The sequence below is a fragment of the Muscardinus avellanarius genome, assembly GCF_963383645.1.
Source record: "Muscardinus avellanarius genome assembly, chromosome: X".
Taxonomy (NCBI): Eukaryota; Metazoa; Chordata; class Mammalia; order Rodentia; family Gliridae; genus Muscardinus; species Muscardinus avellanarius.
In genome coordinates, this window is record NC_137792.1 from 77,206,402 (window position 1) to 77,230,827 (window position 24,426).

Below are 24,426 nucleotides of genomic sequence, written 5' to 3' on the forward strand. Positions count from 1 at the left end.
CCCGGCAAGATATCTGAATTTAAAGAGAATAATTCAACTAGGAGATAACACAGAATACCAGGAGTAGTGGTACATGCTTATAATCCCAGCATTTGGGAGGCTAAGACAGGAGGATCGTGGTTCACAGGCAACCTCAGCTATTTAGTGAGGCCCCGTTTCAAAATAAAGAATACAAAATAGGGCTGGGGGCACAGCTCAGAGGCAGAATGCCCCTGGGTTCCAACCCCAATACTGGAAAAAAAAAAAAGCCCAGATAGATAGATAAAAATGCCTTTATTTCTCTACCATGTGGCTTAGCTATACCTGCAGTGAGCTAAGCCAGTTTTGAAACTGACCCTCTAGCACAGGAAAACCAAAGAAGAAGCGGTGAGGGCTCCTGGTCCAGGATACTAAGAGGTTATTCTTCTGGCAACTCAATCTATGGAGCTTTTTTACGCTGTTTTTTGTGATGTCCAGTGAGTCGTTTGGGATGGCCCTGTATGACCGAGAGGTCTGACTTTGAAGAACAGTAACCCACATCCTCTGCTTTTATGGGCCTAATGATATGGCCTGGCTTGGTGACCACCTTGGGAGTGGTCAGTTTTTGGAAGGCCCTCTGGGTGTTCCACGTGGATCCTATAGGGGTCTGGATGGTTGTTTCAAATTGCTGATGGTGGGTGAATGGATACGGAAGCACCCTTACCTGGAAAGAAAGGAAGAGTAACTTGGTGAGCCAGGCCTGGGGTACAGTTGTTTAATGACAGCTCATTAGGTGCTATTTTGGCACACAAGGGAGTAAAACTTTGGAGAAGCCAGGCATGGTGGTGCACTGCTGTAATCCCAGCACAGGAGGATTGCAGGTTCGAGGTTAGCCTCAGCAAGCAGTGAGACTCTCATCAACTTAGTGAGACCTTGTTTCAAAATAAAAATAAAATAGGGCTGGGGATGCAGCTCAGAAGCAGAATACCCCAAGCCGGGAGTGGTGGCGCATGCTTGTAATCCCAGCATTTGAGAGGCTGAGACAGGAGGATTGTGGTTCACAGATAGCCTCAGCTATTTAGTGGGGCCCTGTTTCAAAATAAAGAATAAAGCTGGGCGTGGTGGCGCACGCTTGTAATCCCCGCGCTTGGGAGGTGGAGACAGAAGGATCGCACAGGTTCGAAGCCAGCCGTGCTGGCTTAGCAGACCCTTTTTCCAAAAAATAAAATAGGTCTGGGAGTGTAGCTCAGAGGTAGAAGGGCTTCCAGGAACCCCAGTACCACAAAAAAAAAAAAAAAAAAAAAAAAAAAAAAAAAAAAAGGGCTGGGGGCATAGCTTGGAGGCAGAATGCCCCTGGTCTCCATCCCTACTACAGTTGGAAAAAAAAAAGAAGGAAGAAGGAGGAGAAGGAGGAGGAGGAGCAGCAGCAGCTTCAGAGAGGCCAGAGAATCCCAATTAAACTTAGGAGTCCCAATTTGCTCGAGGACATTTGGGAGCAGAGGAGCCTAAATTTGATGATCAAGATCTTCTGTCCACAAGGTTTACCCAACAAAATTTAGGGGCTGAAAAACCACCCAAGAAGGTTCCTGTCCATAGCTACAGTTGCTCCAAGGCTGCTGTCCCAGATTGGGTGTTCCTACAGAATGTGGAAACTAGAGAAGCACCAGGTTATGTGTATACCCCTGCGGATTTTATGATCCTTCTACCCTCTTCTTGCTCCCCCTTTCCTTTCTTTCCTTCCCTCAATTGATGCTTTAAGGTGCCCAAATATCTACTTCTGAACCTGGAACTCTACCAGGCTGTTTCATTTAGCTTCATCCTCTTTTGGCTTCAAACAATGCCAAGCTGGAAAACCCTTGATTATGGCAATGGTCATTTTTCTCAGCTCTAAGATTTGACTGAGACAGGGAAGTGATTCACTTTAGTAAACGAGGAGCAATATGGGAAAACAGAAGCAGGGCCCCCATTTCATTTATGAGTTCTCTTTTCCGCACTGTTGTAAGGGCCAAAATAAGCAAAAATGAGCAGAAAAATGGTGGGGGCAGAGGTGGCAGTATTGGTGGTATAACTTAGTGGTAAGAGCGCCTGCCTCGTGGATAGAAGACCTTGGTCATCAAGTGGCAAAGTGCCTGCTTTGCAGGTATGGTGCTCTGGGTTTGATACCCAGTTCCAAAAGGACAGACAAAAACAACTACAACAAAAGCCCTTAAAAAATAAGCTAAGAACAAAACAAAAACAAAAACCCTTCTAAGCCATGCATGGTGGCACATGCTTGTAATCCAAGCATTCCGGAGGGTGAAACCAGAGGATCGCGGTTCGCTGAAAGCCTCAGCTACTTAGTGAGGCCCTCTGCAACTTAGTGAGACCCTGTTTCTATTTTTTATTTATCCATTTATCCATTCATTCATTCATTCATTCATTCATTCATTCATTCATTCACTTACTTACTTATGGGTCTGGGGATGGAATCCAGGGGCATTTAATCTCTGAGCTACACCCCTTGCCCTATTTTTTATTCTTTACTTTGAAACAGGGTCTAAGTTGTGGAGGGCCTCACTAAGTAGCTGAGGCTGTCCGCAAACTGTGATCCTGTCTCAGCCTCCCGAATGCTAGGATTACAAGTGTGCGCCACCACACCCGGCTTAAGACCCTGTTTCTAAATAAAAATAGGGCAGGGGGCAAATACCCCTGCATAGATAAGAGTGCCTGCCTAGCATATGCATGGCCTTTGACCTAATATCTAGTGTGTGCATGCACCCTCCAAAACCACAAACAAAATGAGAATAAAGAGGCTGGGTGTGGCAGTACACACCTATAACCCCAGTACATGAGAGGCTGAGACAAGAGGATCAAAGGTTTGAGGCCAGTGGATGGTAGCGTAGCGAGACCCTGTTTCAAAATCTAAAAAAGGGCTGGGGGTGTAGCTCAGTAGAAGAAGGCATCTAAAGAAGAAAGAAGGCTTCTGGGTGGTGTGTTTGTATATACTATATACTATCTTGTAGTCCTGTTAGTAGTGAAGGAAACAGATTTTTTTTTTCGGAACAATCCCCAGTATGTACGTACGTGTGTGTGTACACGTACTGGTACTACAGACTAAACCCAAGAAACAGAGAAGGAAACAGATTCTCTCTCTCTTTTTTTTTGTATAATCCCCAGTACGTGTGTGCGTGCGTGTGTGTGTGTGCGTGTACTGGTACTACAGATTAAGCCCAGTGACATTCTACCTCTGAGCTATATTGTCAGCCTTTTCGATTTTTTATTTTGAAACAGGGTCTTGCTAAACTACTGAGGTTAGCCTAACCTGTGATTTCCCCTCCTGTCACAGCCTTTCATCTACTGGGATAACAGGTGTGTGCCACCACACGTGGCTAAGAAACCTATACCTCTTTGAGGTATAGGAATTGTCTTATTTGGGTTGATGCTTGTCGTATGCCTGTCATTCAGAGCACAGAGAAAAAAAATGGTATCAGGAGTCCCCTTTCCACACCTTAAAGCACTTTTTATACACTGCAACCAGTATATGTATAGCTTATTAAAAAGATGAGGAGCTGGGCATGGTGGTGCATGCTGGTAATCCTAGTACTTGGGAAGCTGAAACAGAAGGATCACATGTTGTCAGCCAGCTTCAGCTGCTTAGTGAGACCCTCTGCAACTTAGTGAGAACCTGTTTCAAAATAAAGAATAAAGCCGGGTGTGGTGGTACACGCTTGTAATCCCCGCGCTGGGGAGGCTGAGACTGGAGGGTCGCACAGGTTCGAAGCCAGCCTCAGCTACTCAGTGAGGCTTTCAGCAACTTAGTGAGATCCTGTTTCCAAATAAAAAATATAAAAAAGGTCTGGGAGCATAGGCCGGAGGTAGAAAGCCTCTGGGTTCCACCCCCAGTATCACACACACACACACACACACACAAAAAGAATAAAAAATAGGGATGGGGGCGTAACTTGGATGTAGAATGCCTCTGGGTTCAATCTCCAGTACCAAGGGAAAAAGAAAAAACAGGGTATGGTGGCGCATGCTTATAATCCCAGTACTTGGGAAGCAAGGATCACAGGTTCACAGTCAGCCTCAGCAACTTAGACCCTGTTCCAAGATAAAAGAATAAAAGCCAGGTGTGGTAGTACACACTTGTAATCCCAGTATTTGGGAGGCTGAGGATCGCAGGTTTGAGGCCAGCCTTAGCCACTTTAGTGAGGCCCTCATTTCAAAATAAAGGATAAGGCCGGGTGTGGTGGCACATGCTTGTAATCCCAGCATTTGGGAGGCTGAGACAGGAGGAACGTGGTTTGACGACAGCCTCAGCTACTTAGTGAGGCCCTTAGCAACTCAGTGAGACCCTGTTTCAAAATAAAGAATAAAAACATAGGGCTTAGAGCTGGGCGTGGTGTCGCACACTTGGAATCCCAGCATTTGGGGAGGTTGAGACCTGGAGGATTGCAGTTCGTGGACAGTCTCAGCTACTTAGTGAGGCCCTTTGCAACTGAGTGAGACCCTGTTTCAAAAATAAAGAATAAAAATACAGCAGGGGGTGTAGCTCAGAGGTCAAATGCCCCTGGGTTCCATCCCCAGACATGCAAAAACAAAACAGAACAACAAAAAACAAACAAAAACATAGGGCTTGGAAGTAGAATGCCCCTGGGTTCCACCCTCAGCACTGGGGGTGGGGGGGAGAAACAAACAAACAAAAACCCCTAAAGGATAAAGAATAGGGCTGGGGATGTAGCTCAGAGGTAGAATGCCCCTTGGTTTCATCCCCAGTACCACAACAAAACAAAAGTAAAAAGAAAGCCGGGGGGTGATAGCACATGCCTATGATCCTAGTACTTAGGAGACTGAGATAGGAGGATCGAAGGTTTGAAGACAGCCTAAGCAATTTCTATTTTCTAGCTGCTACAATTTCTGTGGCCACAGAATAAGATCAAATAGAGAATTGCTATTTTCTTACCTCTGTTCTGTACCTTTTAACTTTTTTTCCGCAGGGGGGCAATATAACTAATTTCAATATCGTATTGTGTTGGAACAGATGTCAGAATTGAAGGGAACAAAGACTGTATGGCCCAATCTCATTACCTGGTCTTTATATATGTGCATATCTGCAGAATAGCCCACTTTTTCCATGGATCAGAGACAGTTTTTCCTATTTTCCTAGAATTCTGCTTCTCTCTTTTTTTCCCCCTTGTGGCACTGGGGATGGAACCGAGGAGCATTCTACCTCTGAGCTACACTCCCATTCCGATGTTTTAGTCTTTATTTCGAAACAGGGTCTCACTGAGTTGCAAAGGGCCTCACTAAGTAGCTGAGGGACAGTACTTAGGGGCATCCTATCTCTGAGCCACATACCTAGCCCTTTTAATTTTTTGTTTTGAAACAGGGTCCCACTATGTTCCTTAAGCTGGTCTTGAACTGGTGGACTCAAAAAATAATCCTTTTCCAGCCTCCTATGTAACTGAGACTACAGGCACCCACCACCACTTCCAGTTTAACCTTCAATATTCTTGATGTCCATGATCATACTCAAATTTTCTTCTGTCCTGTAAACATCCCTAGCTTATTACCATATGATACAATTTAAAATCATTTCACTGAAGCCGGGCATGGTGGCTCACACCTGTAATCCAGTACTTGAGAGGCAGAGAGAGGTGAAAGAAGATCTGAGCAATTTAGTGAGACCCTCAATGACTTAGATTCTGTTTTTGTTTTGTTTTCCTTTCTTTGATGGTACTGAGGATTGAACCCATGGGCATCCTACTTCCAAGATACATCCCTAGCCCTTTTTATTTTTGTTTGGAAAAAGGATCTTGCGAGGTTGCTGAGAGTCTCACTATTTTGCTGAGGCTGTCCTCCAACTTGTGACCCTTCTGTCTCAGCCTCCCAAGTACTGGTATTATGATTATATACCACCATGCCTGGCTGAGCCCTTGTTTCAAAATAAAAAATAAGAAAAGGCTGGGGGTAGCTGGGCATGGTGGCACATGCCTGTAATTCCAGTACTTAGGAGGCTGAGATAGGAGGATCATAGATTTGTGGACAGTCTCAGCTACTTAATGAGGCCATCTACAACTTAGTGAGACCTTGTTTTAAAATAAAGAATAAAAAGTAGGGCTGAAGGCGTAGCTTGGAGGCAGAATGCCCCTGGATTCCATCCCCAGTAACAGTAATAAATCCTGTCTTTGTTCTGAATAGGTACCTGTGTATCTTCATTTTTCTCTGAGCATTACCTTTAGTATAAGTACAAGCCTGCAGAATGGCAATTCTTACTTTGGTAAGACCTGTTTGCAACAGAATGACCTGGGGTACCAGTTGAACATGCAGATTTGAGGGCTTCACCATAGCTTGACCAAGAGTTTTTGATTCTAAACTTTCTTCCCAGTTAGTCATTAGAACAGTACAGTTTCCCTGGAATTATTAACCTCACAGCCAGTCAGTTAAAACAACAGAGCTGATTCTGTGGTTAAGATCACACATTTCTCTTAACCACAAATCACTAGAATACACTTTTTTTTTTTTGGCACTGGGGTTCCTGGAAGCCCTTCTACCTCTGGGCTACGCTCCCAAACATATTTTATACTTTTTATTTGGAAACAGGGTCTCTTAAGCCAGCACAGCTGGCTTCGAACCTGTGCGATCCTCCTGTCTCTGCCTCCCAAGTGCAGAGATTACAAGCGTGCGCCACCACGCCTGGCTAGAATACACTTTTGAAGCAGGAGAGTCAGGCAGTCAAGAGCAGGCAGCTTTTTATGTCTCACCTGATGAGCTGCTGCATGGATGTTGCGTTTCTCATTGATAATCACATTTGGTAAATTCTTGTCTTTTCTTGGAGGACCTTCAGGGGCTTTAATAAGAAACCTGGAAAGCAAAACAGTAGGACTAGGAGTTTTCAGTACGTAGTCAAAGGTGGCGAGGACACTTAAGGGCAAAGTGGGAGAACTTGTACCCTTTGGATAGGTTTTCTTCATTATTTCCCCCTATACTGGGTATTAAGCCTTGGGCCTTCTTGTACAGCCTAACCAAGCACTCTACCTCTGAGCTACTCCCATCCACTTTCTTCCTTATTCTTACCGTCGCCTTTTTTTGGCACTGGGCTTCAGCCCGATTCCACCCCACTCGCCCCAGCCAGGCAGTGTCAAGTCTATATCCTTTGGCTTATTTGCCTCCACAGCTTCCCTCTTCTCTTTCAAGAACTCTGTGATGACATCGTCTCCAGCAAAAGCTTCCCTTATCATTTGTTTCTGGTCTCTCTCTGCTTCATCTTCCTGGGAAGAAACAAGAGCAAAAGTTTACCATAAGAGCTGTGGTTCTTGGCAACAATGTTTGAATTTTGGGTCGTGACACTTTGGCGCCCTCTAGAGGGAAGTGCTGAACAGTGATGATCTTGCAATACAAACCAATCAGGGTCCAATCATGTTTTAATTTCCTTCTCTCTAGGGTAACTGTCCCTGGCTCATTATTATAAGACATAATTTTAAGCTTTCAGCAAGGAAGTTCCAGGGTACAGGAAGGAATGGCCTATGTAGCAGCACAAGATGTAAGTGGCCTGGATAGAATGTGAACTTCTACAACCTATAACCTTTTTTTTTTTTTTTTGGTGGTACTGGGGGTGGAACCCAGGGGCTTTTCTACCTCCTGGCTATAGTCCCAGACTTATTTTTATATTTTATTTGGAAGCAGGGTCTCACTAAATTGCTGAGAGCCTAAGTAGCTGAGGCTGGCTTTGAGCCTGTGTGATCCTCCTGTCTCAGCCTCCCAAGCGTTGGGATTATAAGCGTGTGCCACCACGCTCGGCCTCCTATAACCTTTAAAAAGCAGGCACCAGGGTGCTTCACTTTAGCAGTTTCAAGCCAGGAGTGGAGCCATAAGCTTGTAATCCCAGCATTCAGGAGGCCAAGACCAGAGGATAGCAGTTCAAGGATAGCCTCAGCTACTTGGTGAGGCCCTCTGCAACTCAGTGAGACCCTGTTTCAAAATAAAGAATAAAAAATAGGGCAGGGATGTAGCTCAGAGGTTGAATGCCCCTGGGGTTCCATCCCCAGACCCACAAAAAACAAACAAACAAACAAACAAACAAAAAACAAAAAAAACCCACAAAAAACAAAACAAAACCAAAACGTTAGCAGTTTCAATTACTTGTTCGTCCAGGACCATTCAAGATCCCACTGAAAAGAGTAATAATTGGCAAAAGCTCAGTGACTCACCTTTGAGTTATTATGCCTGGGATCTGGTCAGACCTGGGTGACTCCTTCCTTCCACTGAGGACAGATATAGTCACCCCAGGGAGGTTTTGGGGTTGGGGTGGTCTCAGCAGGACTCACATACTTGCACCTATTAGACTATCATTGGACTTCTCAACTACTGAACTGTGCCTCCAACAAAACAAAACTTCACTGTTTTGATTCTGTGTGCATTGACACTCTTTGCATCAGATCTGATCCCCCACAAGGCCCATGACCCTGATTCTACTCACCATCTCCTCTATTGTTGTGGGAACTGCCAAAGACTTCACAGGAGGAGGTTTTGTAGTTAGAATATTCTGTAGGTCAATCATTTGCTCCTTCGGTTTCTTCCTCTTAGAGATGTCAGGCTGATTATTTTGGTTGCTCGTTGTCTGGTCCCCTTCTAACACATATCTGGGAAGCTCCTTATTTTCAGAATATTCTTTTTTGCCCAGTTCTTCTAGTTCTTCCACAGTCTGTACTCTCTCTGGCCTCTGTAGCAACAGGGGTTCCTCTTCCTCTGGGGGAAGCTCCTTTCTCTGTACCTGGAGAACTGTCTCTGTTGAAGTCACTTTTTGCTTCTTGGATTGATGGCTTCCTTTGTTGAATTTCTGAGCCAATGTCCTTAATTCAGATAATACCTCCTGATTCCTAGAATCTGGGGAAAAATTAAAAGAAAGGAGCCTTGCAAGTTGCCAAGTCAATAGCATTGGTTGAATACTCACTGGGTTCCAAGTATCCTGTAAAACATTCTAAGAAGAAAAATGGGGAGCTGGCTGTGGTGACAGACACACGCTTGTAATCCCAGTACTTGGGAGGCTGAGACAGGAGAACTGCATGTTCGAAGCCAGCCTCGACAACTTAGCGAGACCGTTTCCAAATAAGAAATAAAACTGGGCTGGGGGTTTAGCTCAGAGGTAGAATGCCTCTGGGTTCAATCCCCAGGGGGAAAAACAAAACAAAACAAAAAACAACAAAACAAATGGGGAAGGGGAAGAGAAGAGTCTATATGCTGAAGCTCCTGGAGAGTCCACTAATCATTACCTACGAAGTAGCAGGCTCTTAGCAACTTAAGTGAGATCCTGTTTCCAAAACTATAAAAAAGGTCTGGGAGTGTAGCCCAGAAGTAGTAAGCACACACACACACAGCATGTTGGGAAACCGCTGTATAAATGCAACTAGGGTTTAATTTCTCTGTAGAGTAAATTCTGCTTGGATATATTGCCCAAAGCTTGCTTGCCTGCCTTTCTTTCTTTCTTTCTTTTTTTGCTATACTGGGGATGGAACCCAGGGGCATTCTACCTCTAAGCTAAACCCCAGCCCTATTTTTTATTCTTTATTTTGAAACAAGGTCTCAGCTGAGGCTGTCCATGAACTATCGGGATTACAAACATGTGCCACCACGCCTGGCAAAGTTTCATTTTTTCCCCAGTTTTCTCTTTTTTATGATCTTTTATTTTTTTAATTTTTTATTGGTATATTGTAGTCATATATCTTAATGGGATAAAAGATGGAGACATACATGCACACATCATCCAATTAGCCCAATGTTTCATTTTTTTCAGGTAGACTAAACCCAGGGCATGGTGCCTGCTGGACAAGTTCTCTACCACTAAGCTATATCCAGAGCCCTAAAGTTCTAATTTTTTTTTTTTTTTTTTTTTGGTGGCACTGGGAATTGAACCCAGGAGCATTCTACCTCCGAGCCACACCCCCAGCCCTATTATTTCTTTTCTTTTTGCCATCTTGGGGATTGAACCCAGGGGCATTCTACCTCCGAGGTATAGCATCAGCCCCCACCCCCTTTTTGGTGGTACTGGGGGTGGAACCCAGAGGCTTTCTACCTCAGGACTATACTCCCAGACCTATTTTATATTTTATTTGGAAACAGGGTCTCACTAAGTTGCTGAGAGCCTCACTAAGTAGCTGAGGCTGGCCTTGAACCCACGCGATCCTCCTGTCTCAGCCTCCCAAGTGCGGGGATTACAAGCGTGCGCTACCACAGCCGGCTTTTATTTATTTATTTTTTTACTATTTTTGAAACAGGATCTCTATGTTGTGAAGGGCCTAAGTAGATGAGGGGGCCATGAACCTGTGATACTTGTCCCAGCCTCCCAAGTACTGAGATTATAAGTGTGTGACACCATGCCCAACTTATAATTTTTATTTGTAAATAGTCTCCCGAGGTTTCTTTTTCTTGTGGCACTAGGGATTGAACCCAAGAGCAATCTACCTCCAAATTATACCCCCAGCCCTATTTTATTCTTTATTTGAAACTGGGTCTATTGTTGAGGCTGGCCAAGAACCTGTGATCCTCCTGTCTCAGCCTTCTAAGTACTAGGATTATAAGCATGTACCACCATGCCTGGCCCCCCTAGGTTGATGAATCTCACTACGTGCTAAGACTGTCCTTGAACCAGCACATGTTTATAACTGCAGTACTTGGGAGGTTAAATCAAGGATCACAAGAAAGGAGGATCTTAGGTTCGAAACCAGCCTTGGCAACTTAGGCCCTCCAGAACTTAGTGAGATCCTGATTTCAAATAAGAAAATCAGGCTGGAGGTGTAGCTCAGAGGTAGAATAGAATGCCTCTGGGTTCAGTCCCCAGTCCAATAAATGAATGAATGAATGAATGGGGATGTAGCTCAGAGGTAGCTGCCTTGGGTTCAATCCCCAGTAACACACACACGAGATGAGGCTGGGCATGGTGGTGCATGCTTATGATATTAGTACTTGGGAGCTGAGACAAGAGGATTGTAGGTTTGAAGACAGCCTGGCAAGTAGTCAGACCCTGTTTCAAAATAAAATAGGGCTGGGAGTGTAGTTCAGAGGTAGAATACCTCCTCCCAAATGCTGGATGCACCACCATGCCCAGCTTTTAAACCTTTTGGGAGGTTTAAAAAGGTTCCCCTTTTTAAAATTGGAGCTTTAAACAGGCACACGCCTGGGGATATAGCTCAGTGGTAGAGTACTTGCCTAGAATCTGTGAGGCCCTGGGTTCCATCTCCAGTACTGCAAGAAAAACAGATAATACTTATAGATACATGCTACCATGCCCAGTTTTGTGTGTGTGTGTGTGCGTGTGTGTGTGTCTGTGTGTGGTACCAGGATTGAACCCAGAGGCATTCTACCTCCAAGCTATGCCTCCAGCCCTAATTTTTTATATTCTTTTTTGAAACAGGGTCTCACTAAGTTGTGGAGGGCCTAAGTAGCTGAGGCTGGCTGCAAACCTGTGATCCTCCTGTCCCAGCCTCCCAGGTACTGTGATTACAAGCATGTACCACCATGCCCAGCTAGTGACCAGTATTTTTTTTTTTTTTTTTTTTTTTTTGGTACTAGGGATGGAACCCAGGGGCATTCTACCTCTGAGAGACACCTCCAGACCTATTTTTTATTCTTTTTTTTTTGTGTGTGGGTCTGGGGATGGAACCCAGGGGCATTTTACCTCCGAGGTACACCCCCTGCCCTATTTTTTATTCTTTATTTTGAAACCGGGTCTCACTGAGTTGCAGAGGGTCTCACTAAGTAGCTGAGGCTGTTCGCGAACTGCATTCCTCGGGTCTCAGCCTCCTGAATGCTGGGATTACAAGCGTGCGCCACCATGCCCGGTTTCTATTTATTCTTTATTTTGAAACAGGGTCTCACTGAATTGCAAAGGGCCTCACTAAGTAGTAGTTGAGGCTGTCCTTGAACTCCGATCCTCCTGTCTCAGGCTCCCAAATGTTGGGATTACAAGCGTGTGCCACCATGCCAGGCTAGTGACCAGTTTTTAACTTGCGGCAGGGGATGTTGCTAATGTCCTGTGGTTATACAGAGACTGCCTCACAACTTCAGCTTTCAGTGCTGCTTTGCCAAAACCCTCTATCAAATGACTAATTATAACCATCAATCCCAGAAATCTCTAGCTGATAAACCTTCAGGTTAAGGTCCTCACAATCCGATCTAAATGATAGCTCTTCTGAAATAATTTTTTAGCATGTAAAAATAAATTTTTGTTGTTATCTAAATGCACTGTTCCTGTATGAAATGAAAACAAACAGACCCGAGACCTGTTCTGATAGCCAGGTGATTTCTGGATGCAGGTAAAGTTTCCTAAGCAGCCTTTATAATATTTATCTCTACAAATCTCTACCCTGGTTTATCTCTAGAATGAGAACACTCTGACCAGCCTCAAGGGTATTAACATTATGCATATAAAATCTCTTCAAGATAACAGGCAGAACACATACACAAAGAGCCTGAACATGAAGTCAGAATTCTAATGTATTATGTAGCCCGTGGAGCCATTTATTCCTATAATATCTGACTCAATATAGACGTAAAAATCAGCAGGGCGATGTGCTGAAGAAGCCACTCCTACTTTACAAACAAGGCAAATTTCAGCGACTTGTAGAAGTTTCATAAAGTCAAACTCCATGTATCACTGTAAATGGGAATGGATTTTCTGATTTAGCATCCCAGCAGATGCCCTTCTCTGATTTGTAGGTACCAGGAATGCTAAGTTAAGCCTTTACTTCAGGAATGGCGTAGTTGTATCTTTATGAAGCCTCTAAGCCCCCAGGAGCAAAAAAGTCTGAGCACATTGCACGGCCATGCAGAGATGACTACTTATTAAATGGTCAGTGTGAATCTAATTTTACTTCAGGGACCTAGTGCACTCAACTCTTTAAAATCCCCAGAGGCTAATCACGATGCGGTGTGTGTGTGTGTGTGTGGGCACTTTTTTCTCTCCACGGTCCACCCCTAGCAATCAAAAATGAAGCTGTCCTTTCTATTTTATCACAGCTCACCTTTTGTTTCTTGGCTGCCCACTGGCTCAGCCTCCAGGGTGAGCTCAGCTTTTTTCCTAAAGGATTGCCTTTCCTCAAATTCTTTCGACAAAACTTCTTCTGCTGCTGGTCTTTCATCTCTTTCATTTTCAGAAAACTCCTGGGCCATAGGCTCAGGCAGCTGTTTGGAGTTTGTGTGGCTGTCACCCTCTTTTGCATCACGGTTGCAACTTCTGAGCATCCAGGGATTAGGGCCTTTTGCACTTATCTGTACTTCATTCACTACATCAGGGACAAGGGGGTCTTCCTCCCCTATGCCTTCCTCCTCTTCCTCACTCTCGGATACTAACTGGAGTTTCTTTGTCAGCTCTTTGTTCTTAGCCAGCTGTTCTTGCATAGCTTGGCGAGCCTAGAGGAAGGAGTCACAGCATGAGACAGTTTTGTTATTAGTGACCACAATTACACCTTTCCTCGTCCATTTCTTTTTTTCCTGTGGTACTGGGGATTGAACCCAGGGCCATTCTACTACTGAGCTACATCCCCAATCCTTTATTATTTTTTTTTTTGTGGTACTGGGGATTGAACTCAGGAGCATTCTGCATCTGGATTTTAACCCCAGTCTGATCTCATTTTTCTTCTGAAATAACGTCTAGTTAGGTTGATGAGAATCTTACTATTTGCTGAGGCTGTCCCTGAACCTGTGATTTTCCTGCTTCAATCTCCCAAGTACTGGGGTTACATGTGTGTACCATCACGTCCAGCCATTGTACATTTCTTAAAACTGCCTATTCTCTATTTAACCCAATAAAAAATTTTTTTTTACTGTTCTCTACAAAAAAGCTCCCTCTCCTCCCTTCACTGGACTTTGCCTTCAATGCTGATTCCCTCTCATCTCTCCTTTTCCACCTTGTTTTTGGTCATTTTCTTCTCTGCCTTAAGAGATTTTTTTTGGACGCCTTCTTAGATTCCTGGTTTCCCATCCATCCTCATAGCTCTCCCCCAACTATGGTTCTGCTAGCATCCCTATGGATTGATTTTCCTTTCTTTCCTCCAATCCTTTCTCTTCTCTCACTCTGATGGTCTCTTACCTCCAGATCATATTTGGCCATAATTGCCTTTGACTTGGCCCATTTCCCACTGTTCTGGTGCTTAAGGCTCATTCGCTCCTACAAAGGAAAGATAGAGTGCTTTTAGTATCCAGGGACAGGTGGTTCAAAGGGGTGGGAGACAAGAGGCAGCCTTACCATAATTCTGGCCTTATCAATTTTTTCCAGTTCTTCCAATGCAGCAGCCACATCGACCTTCTGCAGTTGTTCAAACTCTTTTAGAGTTTTCTTGACCTTTCCTTTCTTCACAATTTTGTGATACCTATAGGAGAAGAGGGCGAAGGTGGATGAGCTTCAAGATTTAGCTGAACTACTGACGCTATATGCAAAAGTGCCCATGCTATCCAAGGAGGTCCCTGTTCAGGGAAGAGAATGGCTATCATGCAGCAGCTGATGGTAGGCATCCAGGTTGGGACCTAAGGACTGGTAGATGGGCATGTTTTTTTGGTCCTTGCAGCCAACCCCCAGGAGCCAACTTCTGCAAAGCAAAGAGTCCCTCTGATTCTGTAGCCCGAGGGGGGAACAGAGTTAAGTTCCAAAGAGGCAATCAAGCAAGAAAGAAGATCAAATGGCCCAAACTCATACCGCAGAACAGCTGTGTGATGCCTTGCAAGGAGTGGAAAATAACCAAACGGTCCTTTTTTTTTTTTTTTTTGCGGGTCTGGGGATGGAACCCAGGGGCATTTGACCTCCGGGCTACAGCCCCTGCCCTATTTTTTATTCTTTTATTTTGAAACCAGGTCTCACTGAGTTGCAGAGGGCCTCACTAAGTAGCTGAGGCTGTCCGTGAACCGCGATCCTCCAGGTCTCAGCCTCCCAAATGCTGGGATTACAAGCGTGCGCCACCACGCCCGGCTCCCAAACGGTCCTTTTAATAAAGTCAAGCATGAAAGCCAAAGCCAGGGGAGAGGGTGTTACTGGAACAAACAAAACTATATGAAGTTTTTTTGGGGAAAAAGGCTAGTCATTCTTATTTGGGACCCTTTTTACATGTTACGTCAAAGGTTCTCTCCAAGCCAGGCATCATGGCACACACCTATAATCCCAGTACTTGGGAGGCGGAGAGAGGGGGATCACAGGTTCAAAGCTAGCAAGAGCAAATTGTGAGACTGTTTCCAAATAGAAAAAAATAAAAATAGGGCTGAGGGTATAATTCAGAGGTAGAATGCCACTGGGTTCAATTACCAGCAAAACACACCCACACCCTTCTCTCCCAAAAATTCAAGATTAGCTGCATTGTTTTCTCCTAGGGGACCCAGGGCCTCCTTACTTTTTACTTTTGATTTTCTTTTCTCTTCGAGCCCTAGCTTCATAGTAAGACTGCAGAGCTCGGGCTCTCTGAAGCTCTGCTCGGCGAATCTTGGCCTACAATGAATGACATTTAACGGTGACTCCTGGGCTTGAGGGAAAATGTTGGGAGAAGCACAGCTTGGAGAGCTGTGTCAAGACACCTGTGAAACTCACCTCTTGCAGGCTCATAGCTTTGAGAGAGGCTTTTTCCACAGGAGTCAGTAAAGGGTCTGTCACTGGCTGCTTGTTCTTATGAAGGACTTTAAAAACTTCTTGTTCCAGGGGGGTTCTTCCCTTAAGAAGGTAACAAACAGCCCAAATCTTAGGTCATTCTCTTACAGCTCTTTCACTTTACATCCCTATGCCTGCCTAATTTATGAAACTATAATTAGAATCAGACACTAGATAGGATTGACTGTTTACAGCAAGAGAAGAAGGCTCTATTCTGGCTGTTCAGTGGTATAGGTAAAGCCATATTCTGAGGAATTTTTTACTTGAAAAAAAATAAAATGTTGAACCTAGAGGCATTCTACCTCTGAGCTACATTCCTAGCCCAATTTAATTTTAATTTTTTTATTTTTGGTGGTAATGGGGTTGGAACCCAGGAGCTTTTCTACCTCTGGGCTATACTCCCAGACCTATCTTACACTTTATTTGGAAACAAGGTCTCACTAAGTTGTTGAGAGCCTCACTCAGTAGCTGAGGCTGGCTTCAAACCTGTGCAATCCTCTCCTGTTAAAAGGTGTGGTGGAATACCCCTGTAACTCAGTACTTGGGAGACTGAGATGGGAGGATCTGGGTTCCTGGCCAGCCTCAGCTACTTAGTGAGGCCTTCTCTAACTTAGTGAGACCCTGTTTCAAAATAAAGAAAAAAAAATCAGGTTGGGGATGTACCTTAGAGGTAGAATGATCCTGGTTTCAATTCCCTAGTACCACAAGGAAAAAAAAAAAGTTTAACTTGGGGCTTGAACCCAGAGGCATTCTACCTCCAAGCTGGAATTTATTTCTTATTTGGAAACAGGGTCTAAGTTGCTGAGGCTGGCTTCGAACCTGGAATGCTCCTGTCTCAGCTTCCAAGTACTGGGATTACAAGTGTACGCCACTGCTCCAGGCTAAAATTCAACTTAACTTTTAATAAAGTCAGTTTGTATACCCTGGGTCAGATCAGTTTTAATGAGTGTCTTCATAATCTCAGTTTCTAAAGATTTCCAATTTTAGCTAGGGACTGGTGGCACGGGTCTGTAATCCCAGTACTTGGGAGGCTGGAACAGGATTGCAGGTTGGAGGCCAGCCTCAGCAACTTAAGAAAGTCCCATTTCGAAGCAAAAACTAAAGGCTGGGTGTGGTGGAGCACACATGTAACCTAAGTACTTGGGAGGCTGAGACAGAAGGCCTGGGGATGTAGCTCAGAGGTAGAATGCTCCTGGATTCAATCCCCAGCACCCCCCCCCCAGTTTAAAATTCAACCCCCCTCAAGGTTCAAGGTCAGCCTCAAAAGTAGTGAGACTTCTCAACCTAGGGAGACTCTGTTTCAAAATAAAAATAAAATGGGGCTGGAGGTATAGTTTGAAGAGTTCAATCCTCAGTACCCAAACAAACAAACACAAACAAACAAACAAACAAACAAACAAACAAACAAACAAACTGATATTGGTAAGGGGGGATAGAAGAGGTCAGCTTACACCATTTCTAGGACTTTGCTGTTTACATATGCTTTCTCATGCATCATCCCATATAACTCTTCTCAACTAGCGTAAATGAATTTTAGGAAGCTGGACTAAAACTACAGTAAAGACCTTTTAATTCTCAGTCTCCAGAAATCCTAGTGTATACCCGTCCTCGATATTTTACACTCTAGGTTGTAAGGAGAGAACTAGGAGTTGCTAGCCCAAATGCAACCTGAACTAAGAACTTCCTTACCTCTCTGCACCACACTGGTACAATTTCTCAAAATTAAATCTTAGAATGGATGGATACAAAAGGCCAGGCGTGGTGGCGCACGCTTGTGAGGCCTTCTACAACTCAATGAGACCCTGTTTCAAAAATAAAGAATAAAAGCTGCATGTGGTGGTGCATGGCTTGTAATCCCCGCGCTTGGGAGGCTGAGACAGGAGGATCGCGCAGGTTCGAAGCCAGCCTCAGCTACTTAGTGAGGCTCTCAGCAACTTAGTGAGACCCTGTTTCCAAATAAAATATAAAATAGGTCTGGGAGTATAGCCCAGAGGTAGAAAGCCCCTGGATTCTGCCCCCAGAACCCCCCACCCACACACAGAATGGATGAATGGCACAGCATACTTGTCAAAGTATAGCAACTGAGCCCCACTCCATCTTGAAAGGTTGTGCCATTCTTAGTGTAACCTCTATCACCACCATCTTGTCTTTATTTTTTTTTTCTCTTTGTTCACGGTACTGGGCAGGGAACCCAGGGGCATTTTACCTCCAATCAACACCCCTAGCCCTATCTCTTTTTTGAAGATATCTTTTTTTTGTACTGTTGAACTACACCCCGTGCCCTATTTTTTATTCTTTATTTTGAAATAGGGTCTTACTGGTTTGCAAAGGGCCTCGCTAAGTAGCTGAGGCTGTCCTTGAACTGCGATCTTCCTGTCTCAGCCTCCCAAATGCTGGGATTACAAGCGTGCACCATCATCTTCTGCTACCATGTTGTCTTTAATCATTTTCCTGCTGTCTCCAAGATTACACTGTCATTTGGAAAAAGCAAGGTGCAGAAAAGCATGTAGTAGTATATTACTTTTCTGATTAAAAAAGGAGGTAAATAAGGATATATAAATAAAATCTTAAAATAAAAAGAAAAGACATTTATATAAATGGTTACTTCTGGATGGGCATGGGAGTAAAAATGAGTAGATGAGGGTCAGAGTGGCATCAGACTTGTCACTGTTATCTTCCATACTTTTTAATTTTTTTGTGTGTAGTAATGGGGATGGAGCCCAGGGGCCTTCTAACTCCAAGCCATGTCCCCAGACCTATTTTATTTTTATTCTGAAACAGGATCTCACTAGGTTGATGAGTCTCACTACTTGCTGAGGCTGTCCTTGAACCACTGATCCTCCTGTCTCAGCCTCCTAAGTACTGGGATTACAAGGGAGCACCACAACACCTGGCTTACTTTTAAATTTTGAATCCTGCAAATAGTATTATTACTTTTAATTTTTCCAAAAGTCTCCCCCTTCATTCTGCAGCCACTTTATACCTGATCTCTTTTTCATGTGAAAAAGGAAGCATTCTAGAAAGAATGGTAGTGCCTTCAAAAACATCAGAAAATACCTTATCCCCACAATAAGCGACTATTTGCTCAATTTCTAGCTATTGTAGCAACAAATATTTATTTATTTGCAGAACTGGGGATAGAACCTGGGACATCCTATCTCTGAGCTACACCCCCAGCTCTATATTTTTTATTTTTCACAGCATTGGGGATTTAACCCAGGGGCATTCTACTTCCGAGCTATACCCCTACTCCTATTTTTTTCTCATTTTTTAAAAATAGGGTTTTCCTAAGTTGCAGAGGGCTTCACTGTGTAGCTGAGGCTGCCCACGAAACTAGATCCTCCTGTCTCAGCCTCTCAAGTACTAGGATTACAAGTATGAGCCACCACGCCTGGCTAAGAAATATTAATTTTGATTAGCTTTAATTAGTTCAACTTCTGCCACATAAAAAACTATCATTCAGGGCGTATTTATTTCGAGTCACCCCCCCCATGCCATTTTGGCATGGGGCTGTATTTCTATCTTTCTAATAAACATCTTTAAATCTTCAAAAAAAACCCCTATCATTCATGAATTTTTAGAAACCACAGAGAAGTATAGCTGGGCATGGTGGCGCACGCTTGTAATCCCTGCGCTTGGGAGGCGGAGACAGGAGGATCGCAGCCAGCCGTGCTGGCTTAAGAGACCCTGTTTCCAAATAAAAATATAAAAAATAGGTGTCTGGGAGTGTAGCCCGGAGGTAGAAGGGGTTTTAGGAACCCCAGTACCATCAAAAGAAAAAAAAAAAGGCATCTATTCAAGATTCAGGCACTGCCAGTTTTTACTTTTTTCTTTAAGATAGATCACCCCACTGTAGACTCCATAGCATTATAATGGTGTACTGTAAAAGTAGGCTAGCTATTTCTTTTGGGGGGTACTAAACCCAGAGGAATTCTACCTCTGAGCTACAACCCTAGCTTATTTATTTTTATTTTGAAACAGGGTCTCACTAGGTTGAGGACAGTCTCACTACTTGCTGAGGCTGTCCTTGAACCTGCGATCCCCTGTCTCAGCCTCCCAAGTACTGGGACTACAAGGAGGGGTGTGTCACCGTACCCAGCTAGGCTAGCTGCTTTAAAGCAGTTGTTCAGGCCAGGCTTGGTGGCGCATGTTTTTAATCCCAGCATTTGGGAGGCTGAGACTGGAGGATCGTGGTTCGCGGACAGCCTCAGCTACTTAGTGAGGCCCTCTGCAACTTAATGAGACCCTGTTTCAAAATAAACATATAGTCGGGCGTTGTGATATACACTTGTAATCCCAGCATTTGTGAGGTTGAAACTGGAGGATCGCATTTCACAGCCAGCCTCAGCTTCTCAGTGAGGCTCCTTGCAACTCAGTGAGACCCGGGTTCAAAATAAAGAATAAAAAGCCGGGCGTGGTGGCTCACGCTTGCAATCCCCGCGCTTGGGAGGCTGAGACAGGAGGATCGCACAGGTTCGAAGTCAGCCTCAGCTACTTAGTGAGGCTCTCAGCAACTTAGTGACACCCTGTTTCCAAATAATATATAAAAAAGGTCTGGGAGTATAGCCCGGAGGTAGAAAGCACCTGGGTTCCACCCCCAGTACCACCACCAAAAAAAAAACAAACACAAAAAACAAAAAAACAAAACAAAAACAACATAGGGCAGGGGGTATAGCTCGGAGGTAGATTTTTGGTACTGGGGATCAAATCCAGGGGCTTTCTACCTCTGAGCTACACCCCCAGCCTGATTTATTTTTATTTTGAAAAAGAGTATCTCCAAGTTGATAAGAGTCTCACTACTTGCTGAGGCTGTCCGCAAACCTGCGATCCTCCTGTCTCAGCCTCCCAAGTACTGGGATTGCAGGTGTGCACCACCATGCCCGATTGTATTACCACCTTTTAATTTTACCAAGAGGATAACTGCCATTCCATTCTCAACCCCATCATTTACTATCATCACTATGTAATTTGAAAACATATTCCAATGCCAATAAAATGGAAAGAATAACGTCATAATATAAACAACTGGCAGTATTAGACTCACCAAATATACATACTCACGATTATCCTTTCTTCAGACAGATAAAATCTTTGTAGGCATCAGTGTCTCAGAAACTCAGTTCTAAATCATACTTTTCTCCCTCACAGCTCAGTCATGATGAATTACTAGCTAAAGTTCTAGTCATTACCAGCAATATGTGTTAAGTAGCTGAGGCTATCCTCGAACTGCGATCCTCCTATCTCAGTCTCCCAAATGCTGGGATTACAAGCGTGCACCACCATTCACAGCTGATATGTTATATTTTAATGTGGTATTCCTTTATAAGCAATTGTGGGTTATCTTGTTCATATAGCCTCATCAAATCACCATCAATTCTACTAAGTTCCTCATTTCCCTAGGATGAGAAAGTGGTTTAAGTGCTATTTTAAGAACGAGAAAAATGGGCATGGTGGCACATGCTTATAATTCCAGTACTTGAGAGGCTGAGGCAGGAAAATGACAGGTTCGTGGCCAACCTTAGGAAGTAGTGAGACACTTAGCAACCTAAGTGACACCCTTTTTCCAAATAAAAATAAAATAGGTCTGAGGACATACCTCAGAGGTAGAAGGCCCCTGAGTTCAATCTCTAGTATAAATGAGTAAATAAGAAAGAGTAAACAAGCCAGGCGTGGTGGCGCACGCTTGTAATCCCCGCGCCTGGGAGGCGGAGACAGGAGGATCGCGCAGGTTTGAAGTGCTGGCTTAAGACGCCCTGTTTCCAAATAAAAAAAAGTATAAAATAGGTCTGGGAGTGTAGCCCGGAGGTAGAAGGGCTTCCAGGAACCCCAGTACCACCACCACCAACACACACACACACACACACACACACACACACACACACACACACACACACAAAAAGAAAGTGAACAAGCTGGGTGAGGTGATGCACACTTATAATCCTAGTACAGTACTTGGGAGGCTGTTACAGGAGGATTGCAGATTCAAAGTCAGCCTCAGCAATTTTGTGAGGCTTTCCACAACTTAGCAAGACCCTGTTTCCAAATAAAAAAATAGGGCTGGGAGTATAGCCCAGATGTAGACTGCCCCTGGGTTCAATCCCCAGTACCGCAAAAAGAGCCAACAACTGAACAAACCTGAGCCAGGCATGGCGGCACACGCCTGTAATCCCAGTACTTGGGAGGCTAAAACAGGAACAATCACAAGTTCAAGGACAACCTTAGCAACTCAGTGAGGCCCTGTTTCAAAAGCAAAAATAAAAAAGGTTGGGAGTATAGCTCAGTGGTAAAATATCCCTGAGTTCCATCCCCAGTACCGCACATATAGAAAAAAGACTCAGTGGATAAGAGAGCTGGAATCGCAACCCAGTACTTGCCTATCATGTGCGGAGCACTGGGTCTGATCCCTGGCAGTGCAACAAAACTAGGAGATAAGAAGAAAATATAGTCTGTTCCCCCCCATCTTGGCAGTCCGGTATTTCACCATGGAAATCAACAGTGCAGTGCTGCATACTATAAACGAATGAAAAATTACTATAGAGCAGCTATATGACTGGCTATCACATGACTGACAATACAGATATGCTACTTCCTTTGCCCCTCTCTATCCAGTAAACTAAAATGACCAAGGCTGGCATTTAGACTTAACATACTCCTTCAAATCAGTGGCAGACACTGAGACCTCCAAGTTGCACAATCTCACGTTCACAGGTTACGTTTCAGTTTGTTGTACTCACTTTCCAGCTACTGAACACATGTTCAATGGGAACAAGGGCTGATTGCTCCTTTTCCAGAGGAAAAACCAGCTGCTCTGCCTGCCGGTTCTTCTGAACAATAGGGTCCCATTTGGAGAGGGTTTTTGAGGTTTTATTGAATGCTACTTCTCTGTGGATCTGGAGCAGGGAAAGTACATAAGAGAGAGATATGAGATTACGCATCAAACTCAAAGGACTAACAAGATAAGGAGGCAATGTTTCTTAACCAAGAAAAGCATCAGGATGCTAGAGATGAAATCTTATTTACTTCTATGGACTGCAACTGTTCTTAGCTTATTCTGAATCTTATCCATGGAGGGGAAGTCCTAAGTTCTTCTCCCATTTTTTAGCCCCCTTTCCTCTTTCTATTGCCCTATTTTCCCTTGTCAATTTAATTTCTTCCCTTCATCAGACGACTTTCTCCATAACTTACCTGTTCAACCTCTTCTTTGTTAAGGGGCAATTCCACAGTCTTCTTTGATTTGACTCTATTCAGTTGTTTTTTCACAGCAGCCAATGAGGATGAAGTTTTAACAGGCTCAAGTAGATCTGCAAGGACCAGTTTTTCTCCCGATCCTATAAGAAGGCCAATCTTTCTGGTTAGACTGGGACACAAGGCAAAATCTTTGTTGTTGTGGTGGCGGTACTGGGTATTGAATTCAGGCACATTCTACCTCAGAGTTATGCCCCCAGCCTTCCCACCTTATAATCTTTATTCTTTTGAAACAGGGTCTCACTAGGTTGCTGCAAATCTCACTAAGTTGCTGAGGCAGGTCTTGAACTTGAGATCCTTCTGTCTCGACCTCCCAAGTACTGGGATTAGAGGAGTGTGCCACCATGCCCGGCTGCCAAATCTTTTTTGTGGCGTTGGGATTGAACCCAGGGCATTCTACCTCTCAGCTACACCTCCAGCCCACTATCTTTACTTGGAAACTGTCTTGCTAGGTTGCTTACAGCCTCACTAAGCCGCCAAGGTTGGCTCTGAACCTGTGATCCTCTTGTCTTGGCCTTCCAAATGCTGGGATCACAGGTGTGCACCACCGTAAGCTCCAAAATCTTAACACAGGGAACAGCTTTAATAGAAACTGTAGGCTGACAAAATGTGTAGAGAAGCAGAGTAATTCTTACTTCAATCCCCTATTCCTAGCCACAGCAACATCCTCTCTTCTATATTTCCAAACATAATAGGGAGCATGGTGGAAAAGAGGAGAAAACTATTTAGTCAAGAGATAAGTCATTTGCTTTTCTCTCCCCACTGCACTTCATTATTTGCCTAGCAACCAAAGTGATCTTTTCAAAATGTTTATTACAGCCAGGGTGTGGTGGTGCATACCTGTAATTCTAGTACTTGGGAGGCTGAAATAGAAAGATTGAAAGTTCAAGACCATCCTCAGGTCTTGAAACAGGCCACCCTGTTTCAAAATAAAAAATAAGCCGGGCGTGGTGGAGCACACTTGTAATCCTAGCATTTGGGAGGCTAAGACAGGATAGCGGTTTGCAGGCAGTCTTAGCTACTTAGTGAGGCCCTTTGCAACTCAGTGAGACCCTGCTTCAAAATAAAAAATAAAAAATAGGGCTGGGGGTGTCGCTCAGAATGCCCCAGGGTTCCTTCCCCAGAACCGCAAAATAAATAAATAAAAATAAAAAAAAATAAATAAAATTTAAAAAAGGCTGGGGTGTCCCCAGAACCGCAAATAAATAAATAAATAAATAAATAAATAAATAAATAAATAAAGGCTGGGGTGTAACCCAGTGGTAGACAGTTTCTGGAACACACACACACACACACACACACACACACACACACACACACACACAAAACATGTTACAGCATGTCATGTCATCAATTCTGCTGGAAATTCTCCAATGGCTCCCCATCATATTTGTAACCTAATCAACCTAAAGAACATAGCCCTATGGAATTTTATTCCCGTCTGCCTTTCCAATTTCACACCATACCACTATGCCCTAGTCACACTTCCCTTCTTCCTAATCTTCCACCCTCCTGTTTGTTTCTTCCTTAAAGTCTTTCTACCAGCTGTTTCCTTTGCCTGAAATGCTTTTTCCCATTTTTGCATGATTGGATTTTCTTCTTTTTGTAGCTTTGAAATC

General features: G+C 44.0%; 1 protein-coding gene across 1 annotated transcript in view; it reads right to left on the minus strand.

Moving 5' to 3' along the window:
- Positions 1–418: 418 nt before the first annotated feature.
- The window catches only part of UTP14A (UTP14A small subunit processome component), a gene marked incomplete at both ends in the record, with an annotated part of 28,513 nt that continues 4,505 nt past the window's right edge, over positions 419–24,426 (minus strand). Inside the window, 11 exons of the mRNA XM_080719150.1 lie at positions 419–682; positions 6,702–6,801; positions 7,015–7,208; positions 8,417–8,823; positions 12,957–13,344; positions 14,024–14,101; positions 14,180–14,303; positions 15,312–15,406; positions 15,506–15,625; positions 22,297–22,452; positions 22,748–22,890. Coding sequence (XP_080575276.1) covers positions 419–682; positions 6,702–6,801; positions 7,015–7,208; positions 8,417–8,823; positions 12,957–13,344; positions 14,024–14,101; positions 14,180–14,303; positions 15,312–15,406; positions 15,506–15,625; positions 22,297–22,452; positions 22,748–22,890 — 2,069 coding nt within the window. The remainder of the gene's footprint in view (positions 683–6,701; positions 6,802–7,014; positions 7,209–8,416; positions 8,824–12,956; positions 13,345–14,023; positions 14,102–14,179; positions 14,304–15,311; positions 15,407–15,505; positions 15,626–22,296; positions 22,453–22,747; positions 22,891–24,426) is intronic.